The following is a 17402-nucleotide window of genomic DNA, read 5'->3' as shown; positions in this document are numbered from 1 at the left end:
CACAACAATGCAGCCCCTCGTGCTGCACCAACACTTCCTTCCGGTTATGGACAACAGCAGTGACACGTCTCTGGCCGTTTACAGCACTGAACCTATGAATAAAAAGGATGCAAAGCATGTTTTTCTCAAGCATTTCTCTGTTACTGTATTGAGAGTCTAGGGATGAAAGTATATTGTTAAAGAACTTAGGCGAGATGTATTAATGGAGCAGCCACCCATCACACTTTCATAGAAATGAGAATACCCAGTTTGCCCACGATATATCAACACAGCTTTGTTAAGTACAGTCTAGTTTTAAGTGTTTGGATTACCACAGCTTCCTTTGGGAAATTCACCAACATTTTTAAATGAGATGTAAACTCAACAAAAGAGAACTAATGTTTTTCACTTTATATCCTTAAATCTCCAGATGAATTGGTTAAGGTTTTACCTTTGGTAATCCAGAACTGTTAATTCACTGAGTTGTTCAAGAAACACATTCTTATCGTCATTGTGATAATCACCAACTCAAAGAGACCCAGAATATTGGCTGTCTGGGCAGGTGCACACTGAAATCACATGCAACCATCAAGAGCATCTCTCATATTACCTCTGAAATGTGCTATACTGGTGTGACTGGAACAGGAGTCTTGCTGGGTTAGAGACAAGAACATAGGCTGTGGATCACTCACTGCTTTGATATCAAGCTAACCAAAAGTTTACAGACATCTCTAGAGCAGAATACTGCAAAGGGTATTACGTTTAACTTGAAGGTTAGGTTATTCCATGGATATTAGCTAGAGTATATGGAAAGTTTAGGAACATGAAGTAAAAAGTGTTGGAATGTGACAAAGGCAGAGCATCAGTTAAGGACCCTGTAACCTCATACCTCTGAACTTCACCCATTCAAACATGGAAGGACTGGAGTGTGAAGAGTTTGGAGTGGATTATTTAAATGTGCTATATTTGTCCTTTCTGGTTCTTAATCTGTCTCTCATTATCACCCTTTACTCAGTGTAGTCAAAAATGCTAATGTAAACACTCCACCAGCCCAGAGGTATGCGAAAGTCAAAGTTATATAAAATGAGGCAGCTGAAATTACATTAGAAGGAAAAATCAGAAGCAAAAACAAAAAAAGCACAATAAAAAGATAGGAAAATCAGAAGCAAAGAATACAGAAGAAATTTATTGAAAGCACAAGTACAGACTGGCCAATAACTGCTTTCTACAATCTGAACAGTAAATAATAGATCTACAGAAAGGTACAAAGTTTGTTATAAAATAGTTTTAATTTCAATTCTTTTTGCATTACAAACATTCTTTGAAAGAGGCAATGGAATTTTGATGTTATGTGTGGTCACCCTCCCACAATACTGAACCTGTAATAGCTGTTATCAAAATATACAATACATCTGTTCACCATAAAAAACTGGGTTTTGCTGCCCCCTCATGTCTTACAACAGGTATAAAAAAATTATAAATATTTACACCCTTTTGTTACTCATTCTTTACATGCAAACATAGGGATCCAAAGGATAAACCCACAGTTGTCTGGGTTCTAGGGTCACCTCAATTCATTTGCTTGCATCTTACAAAATATATAGTCTGTTTGCTGACTGATCCAATGTTAGCAGCTAGCAAACAGGTTTCATTCCAATAAGCCTCTTCCCAGTTTCTTGGGTGAGGTTGATTGAATGCATTTAAAAATTAAACTGCAGCTGTTCCACTTGGGTTGCGCATGGATCTCTCTTCAAGGTAGAATGCTGCCTGTGGCATGTTCAAGGGTACACATTCAATAGCTAGTGTCCCCTAGCTACAAGGGAAATTGTTTTACTGTTTTTGATTTGAGGGAAGGGAGATGAAGCAAATTAACTCTGGTTGTTAGCAATGACTAGAACGACTTAATTTGCTCTATTGAGTGCAAGATGCTGGCCAAGGAAATCTGGAGCTTTTCAGATAAGGAGATCATAAGACTTTTCTGTAACAAGCTTATAAGGATCTATGGTAATTGGAGCCGGCATCTACTTGTTAGCGGAGCCCTTTTTCAACTCGAAACTGTGGGCAACACTATTGTTTCATTTAAGATGGCTTCTAACTCCTTTCAGCCACAAGCAAGGAGAAGATGGAGATAAGGCAGGCCAGTACTACCAAGCTCATGCCAGCAACCCAAGCTGAACCCTCACTCAGACATTACACACTTCTCCAGCATAGTTCACAACCACAAGAGCTCAGAGAGGAACTAAGAAAGGTTAAGACTTTTCCAACCCCTCAGTGACAGGCAAGTCAGGAGCTTCCATGCTAGGCAAGGAAAACATAACTTGCAACACAAAGAGAGACAATTAAAAAACAAACTTTGGTCCACTATTTGCAGAAAAACCCTGAAAAAAGTATAAGATTATTGTTATTTTTGCATCCAAACAGGTTGCATGTTAAAGGGAAATGTAAGGCAACATCGGATTATACAAAATAGAAGGCAGAACGGCACGGGAAAGAGTTGTAAGCCAGAGGAATGGTATTTCAGTTTAACAGTGGTTTTGTCATTGGGAAAAAACCAACTTGCCGCATTCTACTTCTTTTAACAAATTTCCTTCCTATAACTTAAAAAGATCTGGGCTTATAGGTTTTTAAAAAAAAAAAAAAAAAAAAAAAAAAAGTAAAAACTTTAGCCTGGTCCATTTACTCAATCGTAATCAGAAGTCACTGGTGTTCACTATTTTGAACACCTTTTGCTTTTTAAAAAAGCTCTGCTTAGCTTAACATGTTGTATCTGTTTCATTACATTACTCATCCTCAGTCATGACCTCAGCCTGAAACTAAATTCCTGCCCTACAGTTTCAATTACAAAAAAAGAATAAAATAAGTACAGTATACAAGGGTAATACCAACAAAAGGAGTAAATTTAGATTACGTTTATATCTTATTGATCTATAAAAAAGTTACTTAAACTATTTCTTTTGCATATAAAGAGATTAGAATATTTGGTCAACTGGAAATATTGCTAGGTACAGATGACAGCAACTGCATCAAAAAGTATAATACAAGGATTAAAACAAAAGCTCAAACGCTGAAGACATGCTACAAGAATGATGGCGGAGCTACACTGGTCTTGTTAATTGTCAAATTAGGGGCATGAAGGTGACTCAGATAAACACCTTTCTAACCATGGGATATCCAATAATTCTTCAAATCCTAGTCAAGTGTTTAGATTTATGTACAATTCAGACAAGCTCATACTGATTTGTTTTCTTCACAAGTTTCCAACAGTGGTTAATTTTATAGCTTGATCAAGGCTCTTGTGAAGAGGGAGCCTGTCACCTTGCTACCAATATTGGAATATAATGAGGCCATAGGAATGTTTCCCCATGCAGACCTTTCTGCTTAGTTTGAATGAAATAAACCAAGCATAATTAACTCCCACCTAGAAGAGTATAGAGATGGAGGTAAAACCACATGCGGACTAGAAAAGTGGCAAGAAGATACATGATACTATGCAGATTATTAGACATTTCATGGACAGTGGGACAATCAACTGCCTAAGGAATTAAAGCCCAATATTTTCTTTATCCACTCTGCCAGCTTCACTTGTCCTTCATTATGAGTTGATCCAACAACCAGAACTCACTTGTTCTCCTCAACTCCCCCAATCTAATCTTTACAGTTCAGATGATGTTCTTCCCCCAATAAAAAGAATTTAAGGCACAGGATAGCAGATGCGCAGCTTAGAAAACATTACCCTAAAACCCTTTGCACTGGGTGGGTTAGGATCTCCTGCAAGATCCGGACTCAAAGGCGCTAATGTGAATTCACACAGTGGTTTCTGGGTCTTCCAAGGCTTGCATGGGTAAAGAAAATAAAAAAGGCATCAATGTGAAACCTGATAAGCTTGTTAGGATCAGTTTTTTTTGTTGGTTTGTTTGTTTTTTTGAGGGGGACGCGACGGAGGGAGGAAGAGGAAAATTCCCAGAGCAGTTTCCAAAGTGTAAACTTTAACTTGTGATTTTTTTTGTTTGAACAGCCATCAAGATTGTTATCCCATCACCGCAAGGTTAGCAATATGAATTAGATTTAATTTTTTTAAAAACCGGTAAACTGATTTCTCTTTAAAAAAATAAAATCTCTGGTCTTTAAGGTCACTTCAGCTGCATTTTTAAAGTGGCTTTTTTTTTTCTGGAATGATGGAAGTTGTCTCCTAGCATTCAGCCCTTTAAGGTCAGGGCTGAACCCATGAGGTTTTAGTCAGGTCCATTCTGTCTCATGCCCTCCAAAGCTTTAAATGGTGGACTTTGAGAAGGACACACGCAGGTGGTGATTCTCACCAAGGTCATGATTATGGAGCTCGATGAGTGACTGAATGGCTTCTTCCACAGAGCCCATCTGGATTAGAGCCATCTTACGGTCCTTCCTGCCAAGACAAGTCAGTCAGTTTTAGGTCACGTTTGGTACTGCGTCTGTATAGCCCCACTCTCACTGACTCAATAGAAGTTTTCTTGTTTGATGCTGAAAGCCAAACATACATCTCAGCAGGCAAAACTGCTCATTAAAAAGGTTTATTCCTTTCCTCCCACAGGACTGAGTAGTCTCTACGATGAAAACATGCATCCAAGCCACCAACCCAGTCATCTTAGATTAAATTTCATCTCCAGCACTCTATGTGCACTTATTATCCTTGCCCCCATTCCCTAACCCAGAGATATCCAGGTATGACAGTTCCATACAACCAGTAATTCAGCCAAGCTAAATTTCTGGTCTGAGACAGTTACTATCCAGTGCTTTTAGCATCTTCAGATTTGTGGAGAACTCACTGGTAGATTTCATTTAGCTTTACCAGTTTTCTCCCAAGAGGACAGTTTTAAAATCTTAGACTTACTGGAAGAATTTGAATCCCTTCACCATCCCACCATTGCTTGAGAACAGCATCTTAAGGTCTTCTTCAGTTATCGAAGGTCTAAAAAAGTAAAGAAATTATAGTCAGTTTTCCAGTCAACTGGTATGAACTAGGAATTTATGTCTTAACTATACATTTTACGAGTTCCTTTCCTGAGCCCAATTTCTTCCAAGCCATGGCTTCCTAAAAGCAGACTAATGGGGAAGCTCTGCTGGATACCAGGGGTGAAAATCCCTTGGGAGAGTGATTGCATACAACTGTGACATAAGATTCCACTTCCAACTTGAACTATGAACTGGAGTCATCTGAGCAAGCAGGCATGGTGCCTCTCTGAACCAAGGAGTTGTGCCGGCAGTCTGGAGAGGATGGCATTAAGGAAATCATAGGTGGCTTGCCATTCAACAGCACAGTACAAGAGGTACCAGAGTGGGCAGAGGTGCCCACGGTACTTGGCACTGAACCCAAGGGGCTGGCAGATCCACGAGTGTCTGTTGGCACCACGCAAAATGATTCTTGAACCACTGGCAAAGCCAGCACCAAGAAACTTAGACTGGGTGCCATGGTGTATGTCTCAGACATTGATGGCACTGGGAGATTCTCTTGCTGCTGTAGCAGCAAAGAGGAGACAGACTATAGCACCACTCAACAGGAAGGTGCTCCTTTAGAGATTGGTCTCCATGGCATCAGTACCCATGCTGGAGTTGAAGACTCTGCCGGAGGTGCACTGATATATGCACCAGTGTCTCAGCACCAAGCACGCACTACTCTCCTTTCCAGCTGGTTCACTGGACTTTCATGCTGGGGACCTTAATTTCCTGGATGCCAAATACCAGGCAGTCCTCCTTTTTCAGTACTGGAGAAGGAGACTGGCACTGAGACTCTCCCATGACTGGAGGAGTGCTGCTAACTGAAGCAGAGGCATTCTATGCCCACCCCAAAGGGAAAGGTTACGAAGATGGAAACAGGGTTCCTTCCATAAAGAGGTGCTTTGATGTACTGTCTAGTCCTTTTTAGTTCTGGGCTTAAAGTATACGGTGCAGATGTGGCACCCGCCCTGGTGTGTGCTTCTCCTAGATACTTCAGGCATCAGCTTCTTGCATCTTTCAAGATTTGAAGCCTGGGGACCAAAGCATACCATGGCACCGTGTGTTGGTACCTCAAACGGGCAAGAACCAGGAGTTTACACTAAGTACACTAGAACAAAAAGGAAATCACTAGTGTAGTTTATAGTCCTACTGTAGTTCTATCAACTATTAACGAGTACTAACTATATACAATAGAAATGCTAAAAAAGAGGGAAACAGAAGCAAGGTAGAATGCTCCAACTGCCACATGTGGTAAGAAGGAACTGAGAGGGGGTCGGGGGTAGTTCTGCCTTTTATACCACCAAGCAGGTACGCGAGGCAGAAGAGGGCGCATGTGCCACTCCAAAGGTACTACTAGGGGAAAAAAATCTGACTCAAGTTCACTGGACGCATACACACCTGAAGTTGGACATGTGCAAATCACTCTAAGAAGTGCTACCAGTATCAAATTATTTTCTAAAAGATCAACCATAGAAGCACAAACCTAATCAAGGACTGATGACTAAGGGGACCAACTTGGACAGCTGGTGTCTTCAGGTTTCTGGAAGAAATGGACCTTAGAACTAGAACTGCTGTGGGGAAATCTAGATGAGTTGACATAATGCAAGTTAGGCATGTGGAAGAGTTGACTGTCCCCGTTTTAAGATGAATGTGGCCAAACTCCACTATACCTAGAGAATGCAGATCTTAAATTAATGCTCCACAGAACCTGGTACCCAATATCCTCTCCACTGGCAAAGTGTGTCCCTTTTTCAGAGCATATGTACATTCCTCACATGGGTACTTACGGGATATTGGAGAGGTGAAGGGTAGCAGAAGGCGGGAAGATATTCTGGAAGTTTTTGGAGCCTGGCTTCTTGAAACGATGTAGAGGAGAGTTTCCATAGTCTTTAGTCAATCCTTGGTCTTCCTGTCCCTCACGGGGAAGCTGTACTGTCTGATGCTTGGACAGGGTGATACGGATGGGTTTCCCATTAAGCTTCTGACCATTTAAGTGACTCATTGCTACAACAATTAAAAATAGCGTAAGGGGAACAGAAGTTGAAAGACTAGTTAAAGCTGACGTTTAACCCAAACCTAGAATTTCAATCAAATCCACTTCCTTATACAGACTGTCCAAACACCAAGACACCTATCATTACTACTATTGATTAACCTGCACCTTTTTATATTCTTTGCCCTCTCTCATTTTACAATTAGCAGATTGTCCGGCATAAGAATATCTACTTGAGTGTAACACCAAACCCCAGCCTACTATGTAGGCAAGCAATTCAGCGCATGGATACTTATTCTGCACCTTTTGAAGAGCAACATTAGTATTGACTATCACTCTTCCACGGAGGAGGTGTTTTTGATTTATTGCTAACTTGACTGCCATAACAATATGATCCTTAGTTGGATGTTAAACATTTAAACAAGCAGAGAGTGCTATGAAAGACCACTATGCTACCAGAGCGATGCAACAGAACATGCTTACCAAGCTGGGCCTGGTTTCCATCAGCCATTTGAACTAAGGCATTCTCCTTCTTATTAAATAAGATCTTCACCCTTTGCACATCACCATAGACTCCTTCAGAAAGTGAGGAGACAAGGAAAAAAAGTCTTTAGGTAGGAAAAGAAAAGTCTCATCCAACTTTATAACAAATCAATTCACCACCACAATCATCCACAACCAGACTGATCTCATTCCAACCAAGTTGACTTATTCTGCTCTACTTAGGGGGAGAAACTTATATACAGCAGAATAATAATGGAACAATACATTAAAGAAAACAGATACTGGGTTTCAGCAAAAAGAAAAAAATCTAACTGCCAAAGGATTGAACTGGACAATTTAGCATGCTACCACAAATTTTAAACTCCTATAAAAAGACATGCAAAGCAATAAACCATGCATAACTGAACATAAAAATAAAGGCAAACTAAACTAAACAGCAAACTATGTAACAATGTAAAAAAAATGAAATTATGCATTCAAAAATGGCAAACTGCAAACTGTACATTTTTGAAGTATCAAAAAAGTAATCTCAAATAAATGAAAAACAAGGTAATAAAAAGTGTGAATAATAACATACCGAAAAGAATAAAGAGGCATTGGGGTGTAACTCTCTTTAGAGAACAGCAGAGCAAGGCAGCGGAGGGACAGGGAAGAGGTAAGGAATCGAAGGGGAGAGCGAGGTTGCACAAATCGTCCACAACGAGGAAGGGCAGAGTCCCCGCAGGAAATGGCGAAATTGGTTGATGGATGATGAAGTTTTCAAGATGGTTAATATTGAAGGGCAGGTTGGTTTCCGAAGAGCAGGGTTTTTTGGAGGGGGGATTTTTTTTATTTTATTTTTTTGTTTCAAGCAACAACAGGAAGCAGAAGTACCGTGCAGTCAGTTGGCAAAGAAATTCCGGATCAGGGGAAGAAAAAAAATTCAGGGATGGGGGAGAAAAGAAAAAAGTAGCAAAAAACACAGGTCAGTAAATACATAAGGAATATGTAGTGTTCCATCAGTCAGATTTACAGATTTCTACATACAATACTTGTTTTACAGGAATAGTTAATAGGTTTTACCTAGTGGAACACAATGATAAAGAAAAGCATTTTTACTTAAGATATACATAGAAGGTAAGAGACCGTATCACCGCGGAGTGACTTCTAGAACGATAACATTAATGATATCCCAACTGTCCTTCTCAAAGCAATGGTTCAAGACTTTTTTGGCCTCTAAAAGAGGCTGAAACCTGTACTAACGGTCAAACTAAAAACAGCGTGACAACACTCTGAAGTATCTGCTTAACATGGGAATGTTTAGTGGAGATGATTCGTGTTGCACACTTCACTGCAACTAAACTAAAGGAGTGCAGTCTCGACATGAATCATTGCTTCCAAAGCCAAAGATTAACTGGAATAACTGCTGCACCACTGCTACCTATATATCAGAATGAATTGCTAAAGGAGAAGTGTCTGCTGTAAGGGGACACTACCCACAGGTACTGGAGGGGAACGGAGATTTCCACACACTCAGCACATTAATGAAGCAAGTCTCTTACTGCAGAGGTCAGTGTGCCAATACTCATCAGCAAGGACAGCAAGCAGGAGGAGCCTGTCCTCCCAGGGCACAATGATAATTCAACCTGCAGGCAAACACCAGCACACCCAGTCTACAATAAACATGGAAACAATGCAAATGGGAGAAATTGGGACTGCTCCCTACTTATCCCACTTTAGCTCTTAGGATTTAGAAAGAAATTTCACATATTACTAGAGGGAGAGAGTCACTCCAGGGAAATACGGTCTCTTAACTATCTAGTTGTCGCATAGGTAAGTTTCTAAAATACTGATTACACAGGCAGTGAAAAAAGTTTAAGTCTGTTAGTTCACTATAGGTATCAAAGTCTCTCTAACCCAAAGACAAGCTGGATGTATAGTGAAGAGGTCATCAAAAAATGCAAGGCATGACGTAATTGCTTAATTCCTACATTCGGCAAAAACATTTGTTCACACTGTTCAGAAACGGCTCTTTAGAAGCCTAGTCAGGTTACAAAAATTTAATCAAAATTCCAAATTTTTAATGCCTATACAGAAAAATGGATTATGCTGGGCCTGTCATTGACACCTGAGCATAACACAACATCCGGAATCAAAGTGCACCTAATTTCACAATATTAATCTGAAAATTATAATGCCAGCCCTTTGCCAGTTAAGGGGCTCTCCATTTGTTTTGTTTAGGAAGTCACTGTTAACTCCTGAAGCATCATAAGAAGAATTTCCACTCTAGGGACAAGATCTAGCCTGTAATCAGACCACCCTGAGAGTGCCACTGGCATTATCTCATGCCCCGAAGAAAACCGTAATGATAGTCAGGTGAAAAGAATAATCTGAAATTTGATAGATTAAATTTGTTAATCAATGAATTAAATATTTTGATTATTCCTTATCTCATCCAGACTTCTCTTTTGAAGCAAAAGAGGTTTTACAGTTACTCCGACATGACTGATAAAAGTTTTATAATTACACGTAGTAGGAATTAAGTTTTATGGGCAATCTTACCAGATATAGTAAAGCATTATTTTTCAGGCAGTATAGACTTATCTTCTAATGCACACAAACTGAAATATAGTCTACACTTTCAATCCAACAAGCAGCCAAAAGTTGACTTAATTCTTATCAAATGATCTTTTATATTTCATCCTTTATTAGGATTGTTCCAATTTTACTTGCCTTCATTTAAAAAAAAAAAAAACAAATATTTTCAACTCTGAGAAAAGTTAAATGGAATTGAAAATGTAAATTTGTGAGTTAAGAGCATAAATAAAGAAAAACTTCAAGGAATCTTGGAAAGGAAAAAAATACATGTGCGAGTGAGCACATGGCAGAGGGAACACTGCAGAGGTACAATGAAGCCAAGCTGGCGGGGGTCAAGACATTAAACAGAAAGAGTAGAGGGCAGAATGAACTCTCTCTGTAGTTCTGAATTAATGTATAAAATTAGAACATGCCAAGGAAGGAAGGGAGGGACTTTGCTATTCTGTGACCCAAATCACACAAGATCCATGGGAGTGGGTGGGAGATTGTAAAAAAACAACAACAAAACAACAACAAGGGAGGGACACACTCTGTAGCTTTATGGGACCAGAGCAGAGAGGCAACACCCTTGGCTATCAACCAAGGAAGAGCGAAGATTTCAATTTAAAAGATAGACCTTCCCATTTCCCTTTAGTGGCTAGAGTATTGATCTGCTTTGAGATTTAAGACTGGCAGAGCACACTTCATCTGCTTTTCTAGTTTTGCCGTTTCCTTTAGGACACAGTAAGATTTCACTTTCAGTAAGTTCCACCACAATCTTAGTGTTCAGAAAGTGAAAGCAGAGGTAACTGGAAGGAGAAAAAAAAGTGAAATTACAACTCCACTAACCTCAGGGTTCAGATTGCTAACCAGCAGAACGGAGTTCCCTGCCCCAGTGAGGCCGGGAATGCCCATCCGTCCTGCTGCAGCCGCTGCAGCTGCTGCTGATGGGATAGCCAAAGGAGCAAGTGCTCCATGAACATTTGGAACTGACAAGCCTGGAAATTAAAGAATATTAGCCAGTAAAGAAATTAACAGCATGTACTCCAATGTGCCTGCTGCACTAGAAGGGAGCGCTTCAAACCCCACCAATCACAGTCCAAAAGCATTTACTTTAATAATGACAAGTGCCTCCAATTCTGATACTACTGATCGGCTCCTCTAACAGTGTATTTCGCTCTCTTGTGGTGCCGGCTGCATGACAGATGCCTCTGGATGTGATCTGGCTGGTTTTAATATTTTACATGTTCCACAGGCTGCAGAATTGTATGAGTGCAAAGCCTCAATTCTGTGGGTGCAGGAAGGGTACTACAAGCAGTGCATTTGTAACACTATTCCAACCAATGCATGCTACAAGTGCTTCATTCAGTTACCATGCATGCAATGAAAACAAATATTATACACTCCTACCAGTTATTCATTACTCAATCTGAGAAAGGATTAATTTTATGTACAGGCATTTCTATGGTGCTCATTGTAGGTACGCGATGCTCACAATATCAAACATACATCACAAAGTTTTTAAAGGTATATCTATACTGAAAAAAAACAACCACCTGTGTAGGAGCAAGTCTCAGTGCCTGGGTCGACTGACTTCGGCTTGTGCTACAAGGCTAAAAATAGAGATGTTCTCCCTCAGGCTGGAGCCTGAGCTCTGAGACGCACCCCCCTCGCCAGATTTTGGAGCCAGGGACAGCTGACCCAGGCTCTGAGACTGTCGAGGTTTGTTTGTTTTTTTACAGCACAGACTCCTTTCAATTTAGAGCTTTCCATCTTTAAGTACTGGTAGAGCTACTGGTTGATTTCTTTCATAAATGATTAAAAACATCTATGGGGCATATGTACAACCTCCTTAGAGGGATGACACATTAAAGAGGAATTGATGGCCCGACAGACCACCTGGTTCATGACTAAATTTTTACATAGACATCTCAAATTCCATTTAGCTATGCTGTTTCTACAGTTTATTGGTAACTCATTCCATAGTTTACTATAGTAAAAAGGAGCCAACCTAGTGCTTAGCCTACTAGTTGAAGTTCAATACAAGTATTTACTATCCAAAAACTGAGAAGGGTTTGAGAATGACATTTATTAAAATTGGCACTTCAGTCATATATGCATCATTTTGATATCGGCAATGAGCCCTGAAGTTCATAGGGCTGTCTATTTACCACACTTAAGTTTAAATATTAACTTTATTCAATTAAAAGTATTAAAACAGAATGGAAAGTGGTTTCCAGTTTCAGAAGAAGCTTCCATGTAAGTGCTAGAAAGTTAAAATTCTAGTGCCACTAACATACCAAATTTGCTACGCTTGGTAGAGAGTTCAGAAACAGATGTAATTATCTTTACTTTCAAAATACTACTCATGACTACTATTTGTGTCTTGCCTTCTTTCCCCTCCCACTACGTTGATTACTTCATTCACTACAGCCACACGTGTCCATGTAGATGGCTTCAAGGACTTCAGTATCTTCCATTTCCCCATTTTGTCTACTTATTACAGGATCATCTCATTCTATACCCTGTAATCAGCACACAGACTTAACAGTTCAGAGGGAATTAATATTTATTTTTCTAACCTAATGATCTTGAGACAACTTGGGTCGAAGTGGCTGTTCAGTGACAAAACGTTTAAAAAGGCACTGCTCTAGCGATGGCCAGCAATTGCAAGGCAACCTAAGGAATTCAAGTTTAATGTTTGAAATACAGTACCTGCTTGAGGAATTGCAAAGGCAGGAGGGAAGCCAGCTCCTGCATATGGAGAGGCAGAAATTATTCCTGGAGCTCCTGTGAAAGAAAGAGTAAGACAGTAAGTCTATGAATCTAATTCCAATAGACAAGACAACCCCACTTCAGACAGCCAGTTTGTCTCGTCACATGTCTTGAAATGTATGTAACGGAGGACAGACTAAGCTCCTAGACACATCACAAAATTAGAACTGTCTCTACAATCCAATAAAGCTACTAAACGTTTCTTTTGAGAGAGTGTCACCACTGAATGCCAAGAACCAGTTTCCTATTCCAAGTTTAGCTTTGAAGACACTTTCCTGCTTTGAAGCAGCAATTAAAAACGGTTCTCTCTATCTACTTTGCACTTTTGAAAAGGTCTGCTACTTTTTCCTATGTCATGTCAGTTTCAGTATAACACCACTCTCAAAGAGCCAGGGATATAACTAGTAACACCAGCCACTCCAAATCATTGACAGAACAGCAGGTGGCACTAATAGCACAGCAAATGGACAAGCATCTGCAAGGATTCTTGGTAAAGAGAAGCGAGATGGCTTATCAGAGATGCATGGTCTTTTTTTTTTTTTAGTACAACCATATTAGTGTTCCATGTTATTAGCTTAAGACTTATATGCCACCAAAGAGACTAAATGGAGATTAAATTGACTGATCCAATGCAGAATAATCTGTTGGTTAAGCAGTAAATCCAACTTTGGATACAAGAAGTCTTGGTTACCGCACAAATCAAACTGGCAGGAAAAAAAGACTCACCCCCATAGACAGTATTTGAAACTCTTCTGAATGGAGGTAAGGAGCTGTTGCTAAAAATGCATTCATGGGTTAATGCCAACATTCCGCATTGTGAAATGCAGTTTCAGAGCCAACAGTTAATTTCACTATAGAGGGGGTCATTATGAAATGAAAAGGAGGAACCAGATGTACTCCACTAAAGATTGATACTTAGTATTGTTCAGGGAAGAACAAAACATCTCATTCTGTACAGAAAGTGGTTTGAATCAACAGTGCAATGAGCAATTATGATTTGTGAGGTGTCAACACTCAGATACCTTCACTACTTGACTCAAGTTCTGAATGTTGAAGCCCACAATACACAGACTTTTAGGAAGAAGTCAATATATTCTTAGAGGGGCTTTCTTACCAAAAGCAGCTGCCATGGTTTGATCAAGAGAGGGCTGGCTATCCCCAGAAGGTAAATCTGGTCGTGTGTAATCTCTGCTCTTATCATTGTTGTATTTAACATTGAGGCTTGTGAGTTTGGAGAAGTCGATGCGCAACGTGCAACAGGCATTGTAGATATTCTGCCCATCTAAAGACTGCAGAAAAACAAACCAGAGCTCTTTTACCTTTGTCAAAGGTACCTTTATGCTAAAGAACAAATCTGATTAACTTGGATAGTTATTCAGACATCTTAAAGCTGTAAGAATAAGCGCAAACAGCTTACTTAGATAACATGCTATAAAATTATTTAACAAGATCCTGACACTGACTTTGTGTTAAAATTTCACTTTCAATGCACTTTTATTGGTGAGTCTCTCCCAATTACACACAGAAAACCTCAGTGAAACAGTTGCACATGTGTAACAGAGCAGAATTTGACCCTGTACTATTATAAACATTTCCATGTGACAGAAGCAAGACACAGCTGTTCCTAGATCTGTTGAAACCCTCTCTTTTACAAGTCATCCCTTAACGAGTTTAGGTGTGTGGAGCTGCCAGTGTACTCACCAGTTTGGCATGCTGAGCACTCATAGGGTCAGCATATTGTAACAGGGCCTGGAACTGGTTGTTCTTGGTGAATGTAATTATTTTCAGCACTGTGCCAAACTTGGAAAAAATCTGCAAGATAAAGTTTGTATACCATGTCATCTCACGTTTCTAATAGTTGTTTTCTCTTTGTATCTCTGCTTTTCACAATAAGAAACTGCAAATAAAGCCACTTTCATCTTTTAATCTAATTTTTATTAAGATCAGAATGGAAAAGTAACGTAGGAAATAGTTGAGAAATATGTTTTAACACCCTATGTTCTGATTCTGTTTAATGAATGGCTTGTGGATCTCTGCAAAGGCTTACTGAATTTGAATTTCCAAAGCTGTATTATGCATGATTTTAGCTTTCCTGTGTAAAAAACTTTACGATAATGCTGAAACCCTGCTAAGAGAAATACTTTAGTAGTTTCCCTGAAGAGTTATTTACTTCCACTGGAGTTAAAGATGTTTAAGCAAAGGCACTTTCCTGTTTTGTTAGGTTAAAAACTGGTAACTTTAATTTGCATCTTTGTCTTGCAGTCAAGGTGACTAATACTATGTATGGTAAACAAACAGTTTAATATGGATTCTTCACAAAAGAGACCTGAATGCTTCCTCCAATGAATAGAAACATCTATGACAGTTTTGTACGTGCCACTGCACGCATGCTTACCAACATGAGAAAAATATTATGCATGCATAACTAGCTACCTTTTAAAAGATACAATTAGGCCCTTTCCCTTTGTTTCTGAATCACGACCAGCTATTATTTTGAAGTGTGGCTCTTCTCGAATGGCTAGCCAACTACAAAAGCAGTTTCTCCTCCCTTGGTGTTCACACCTCAACTGCTAGAAGAGGGCCTCACCCTCCCTGATTGAACTAACCTCGTTATCTCCAGACTGATTCTTGCCTGCATATCTATACCTGCCTCTGGAATTTTCCATTACATGCGTCTGACGAAGTGGGTATTCACCCACGAAAGCTTATGCTCCAATACATCTGTTAGTCTATAAGGTACCACAGGACTCTTTGTAGCTCTTCTCAAAATTACTTTAAACTCAACTTCTAGCTGGATAACTTGTGCTGTTAAAGCATGTGTTGTAGTATTTGCACTTAGTGTATTTTTAAATGAGGGTTTGAAGGAAGAGGATGCTTCACATACAAAAATCAAGCTTTGCATTTTAAACTGAAAAGACACTGAACAGAGCAAAATTATTGTCCCCAGTGCCCTTTGCAATTAAAAAAAACTAGTGTAGCACAAGTGCAACAAAAGCATATGTTTAAAATAGAAACAAATTTTTACTCTTGTGCAACTAAACCAGGCTAATTTCTTTGTTATGGTTGACAGCATCTATAAGAATTTAAATGTGGCACATTTTAGTAGCATTATATGTAATGCCCATCAACTAAAGTTTCCTGGTTTAAGCCATGACACTATTTCACTGACACAAACTCCCTAACTTTACCAGTAGTCTCATTGAGACAGTTTTGCCCAGTGTAGTCTGCCTTACCGCTGCCTACACTTCGAAGTTTTCCTAGACAGAATTTTTTGCTTCACTGCATGAAGGATGCTCTTGTGTTTATTGGGCCACAAGTCTTGAACGCCTATCACCCCAATAGACTTCACAGGACTAGATTTCAGGTGGGGAGTGAACACTAGCAAAGTAATACAATGCAATCCAATACTGTGAATGTGACTTGGCAATTAAAAATGAGAGGATACTACAGGAAGTGCTATTAACGGAAATGCCTCTATATTTAATATTTGTCAAATACTTCGTCATTGACTATTCAGCTTTAAAAACAGCTGGCAATGTGAAAACTTTGATGTGCCAGCCAACAGTTTATCTGGATTCTCTGAGATGCTTGTGTGTTTTACATTGCTAACACACATTTATGTATCACTGTAAATGTACATGGTGCTTTACAGCTGTAAACATTCCCGGATGCAAGGACTTAACCTAAGACAAAGGAGAAAAAACTGAAGGGATGATCACATGAAGGAGGTTTTGGATAAAGCAACACTGCTCCATACAAACAGCTGTTGCCATTTCTTCCATATTGATCTGCAAGAGGCAATTTGAGCATGATCTCACCTGATGCAGGACATCCAGAGTGACAGGATAGAAGAGATTTTCCACAATGATCCTCAAGACAGGGCTCTGACCAGCCATTGCCATTCCTGCATCCACTGCAGCAGCAGAGGCTGACAGTGCCAGGTTTCCAGACTGAACAGAGTTCACTGCTTGCAGAGCTGCCTGGGCCCGCTGTGGAAAGAAACATCCTGTCAGGTTAATAATACTGCAGGTAGAAGTACTCAAGTTTAATTTTTTTGTTGCAAGTTTCCCACTTGGAAACTACCATAGAACACAACACTGACCACCACAATTGGAGACTAGGAGTTTGTATAAGGAAACTTACAACTAAGAGCCTGTTCATGTAACAGTACATTTCAAAGTTTCTGGCAGTGGTTGCCCACTTCAGAGCCAACAAGAGCATTGCAACATGAAAATGCGAACTAGAAGTTCACACGCATGAATTGCTTATAGGAAAAGACAGCTAGAGTTCATACTTGCTATGATCCCGTTACTAGTGATTGCTTCCCCTCCACCCACCCTCCCAAAAGCCTAAACCGAGTGATCTTGTTCAACATTTGTTGATGCAAGGTCTGTGTTATTCCATAATAAAGAACTTCAGGCTGGGCACGCCCACACCCTAGATGAAGAGTCTGGATTACTAGTATAATTACTTGGAACCACGCCAAACAAGCAGCACTAGTAACATTACACATTTCGTTTTATAACTATTAGGGACATGCTAGAAACACATGGAACAGGAGTGAGGAAACAGAAAAGGCATGGAGACAGAACTATCCTAAAAGTAACACCACGACACACTGGGG

At 39.7% G+C, this 17402-nt stretch overlaps 1 protein-coding gene across 2 annotated transcripts in view; it reads right to left on the bottom strand.

Moving 5' to 3' along the window:
* Positions 1–1140: 1140 nt before the first annotated feature.
* Positions 1141–17402, bottom strand: part of PTBP1 (polypyrimidine tract binding protein 1) — a 50440-nt gene continuing 34178 nt past the window's right edge. For both annotated transcript variants that reach the window (XM_065422144.1, XM_065422145.1), the window contains 10 exons: positions 16597–16767; positions 14480–14590; positions 13893–14067; positions 12719–12793; positions 10853–11001; positions 8025–8058; positions 7427–7519; positions 6738–6954; positions 4847–4924; positions 1141–4381 (listed from right to left, as the gene is read on the bottom strand). In XM_065422144.1, the coding sequence (XP_065278216.1) occupies positions 4249–4381; positions 4847–4924; positions 6738–6954; positions 7427–7519; positions 8025–8058; positions 10853–11001; positions 12719–12793; positions 13893–14067; positions 14480–14590; positions 16597–16767 (1236 nt within the window). In that variant the 3' untranslated portion in view covers positions 1141–4248. The remainder of the gene's footprint in view (positions 4382–4846; positions 4925–6737; positions 6955–7426; positions 7520–8024; positions 8059–10852; positions 11002–12718; positions 12794–13892; positions 14068–14479; positions 14591–16596; positions 16768–17402) is intronic.

The sequence above is a fragment of the Emys orbicularis genome, chromosome 24 (assembly GCF_028017835.1).
Source record: "Emys orbicularis isolate rEmyOrb1 chromosome 24, rEmyOrb1.hap1, whole genome shotgun sequence".
NCBI classification, from domain to species: domain Eukaryota; kingdom Metazoa; phylum Chordata; order Testudines; family Emydidae; genus Emys; species Emys orbicularis.
This window is presented reverse-complemented; position numbering and strand designations above follow the sequence as displayed.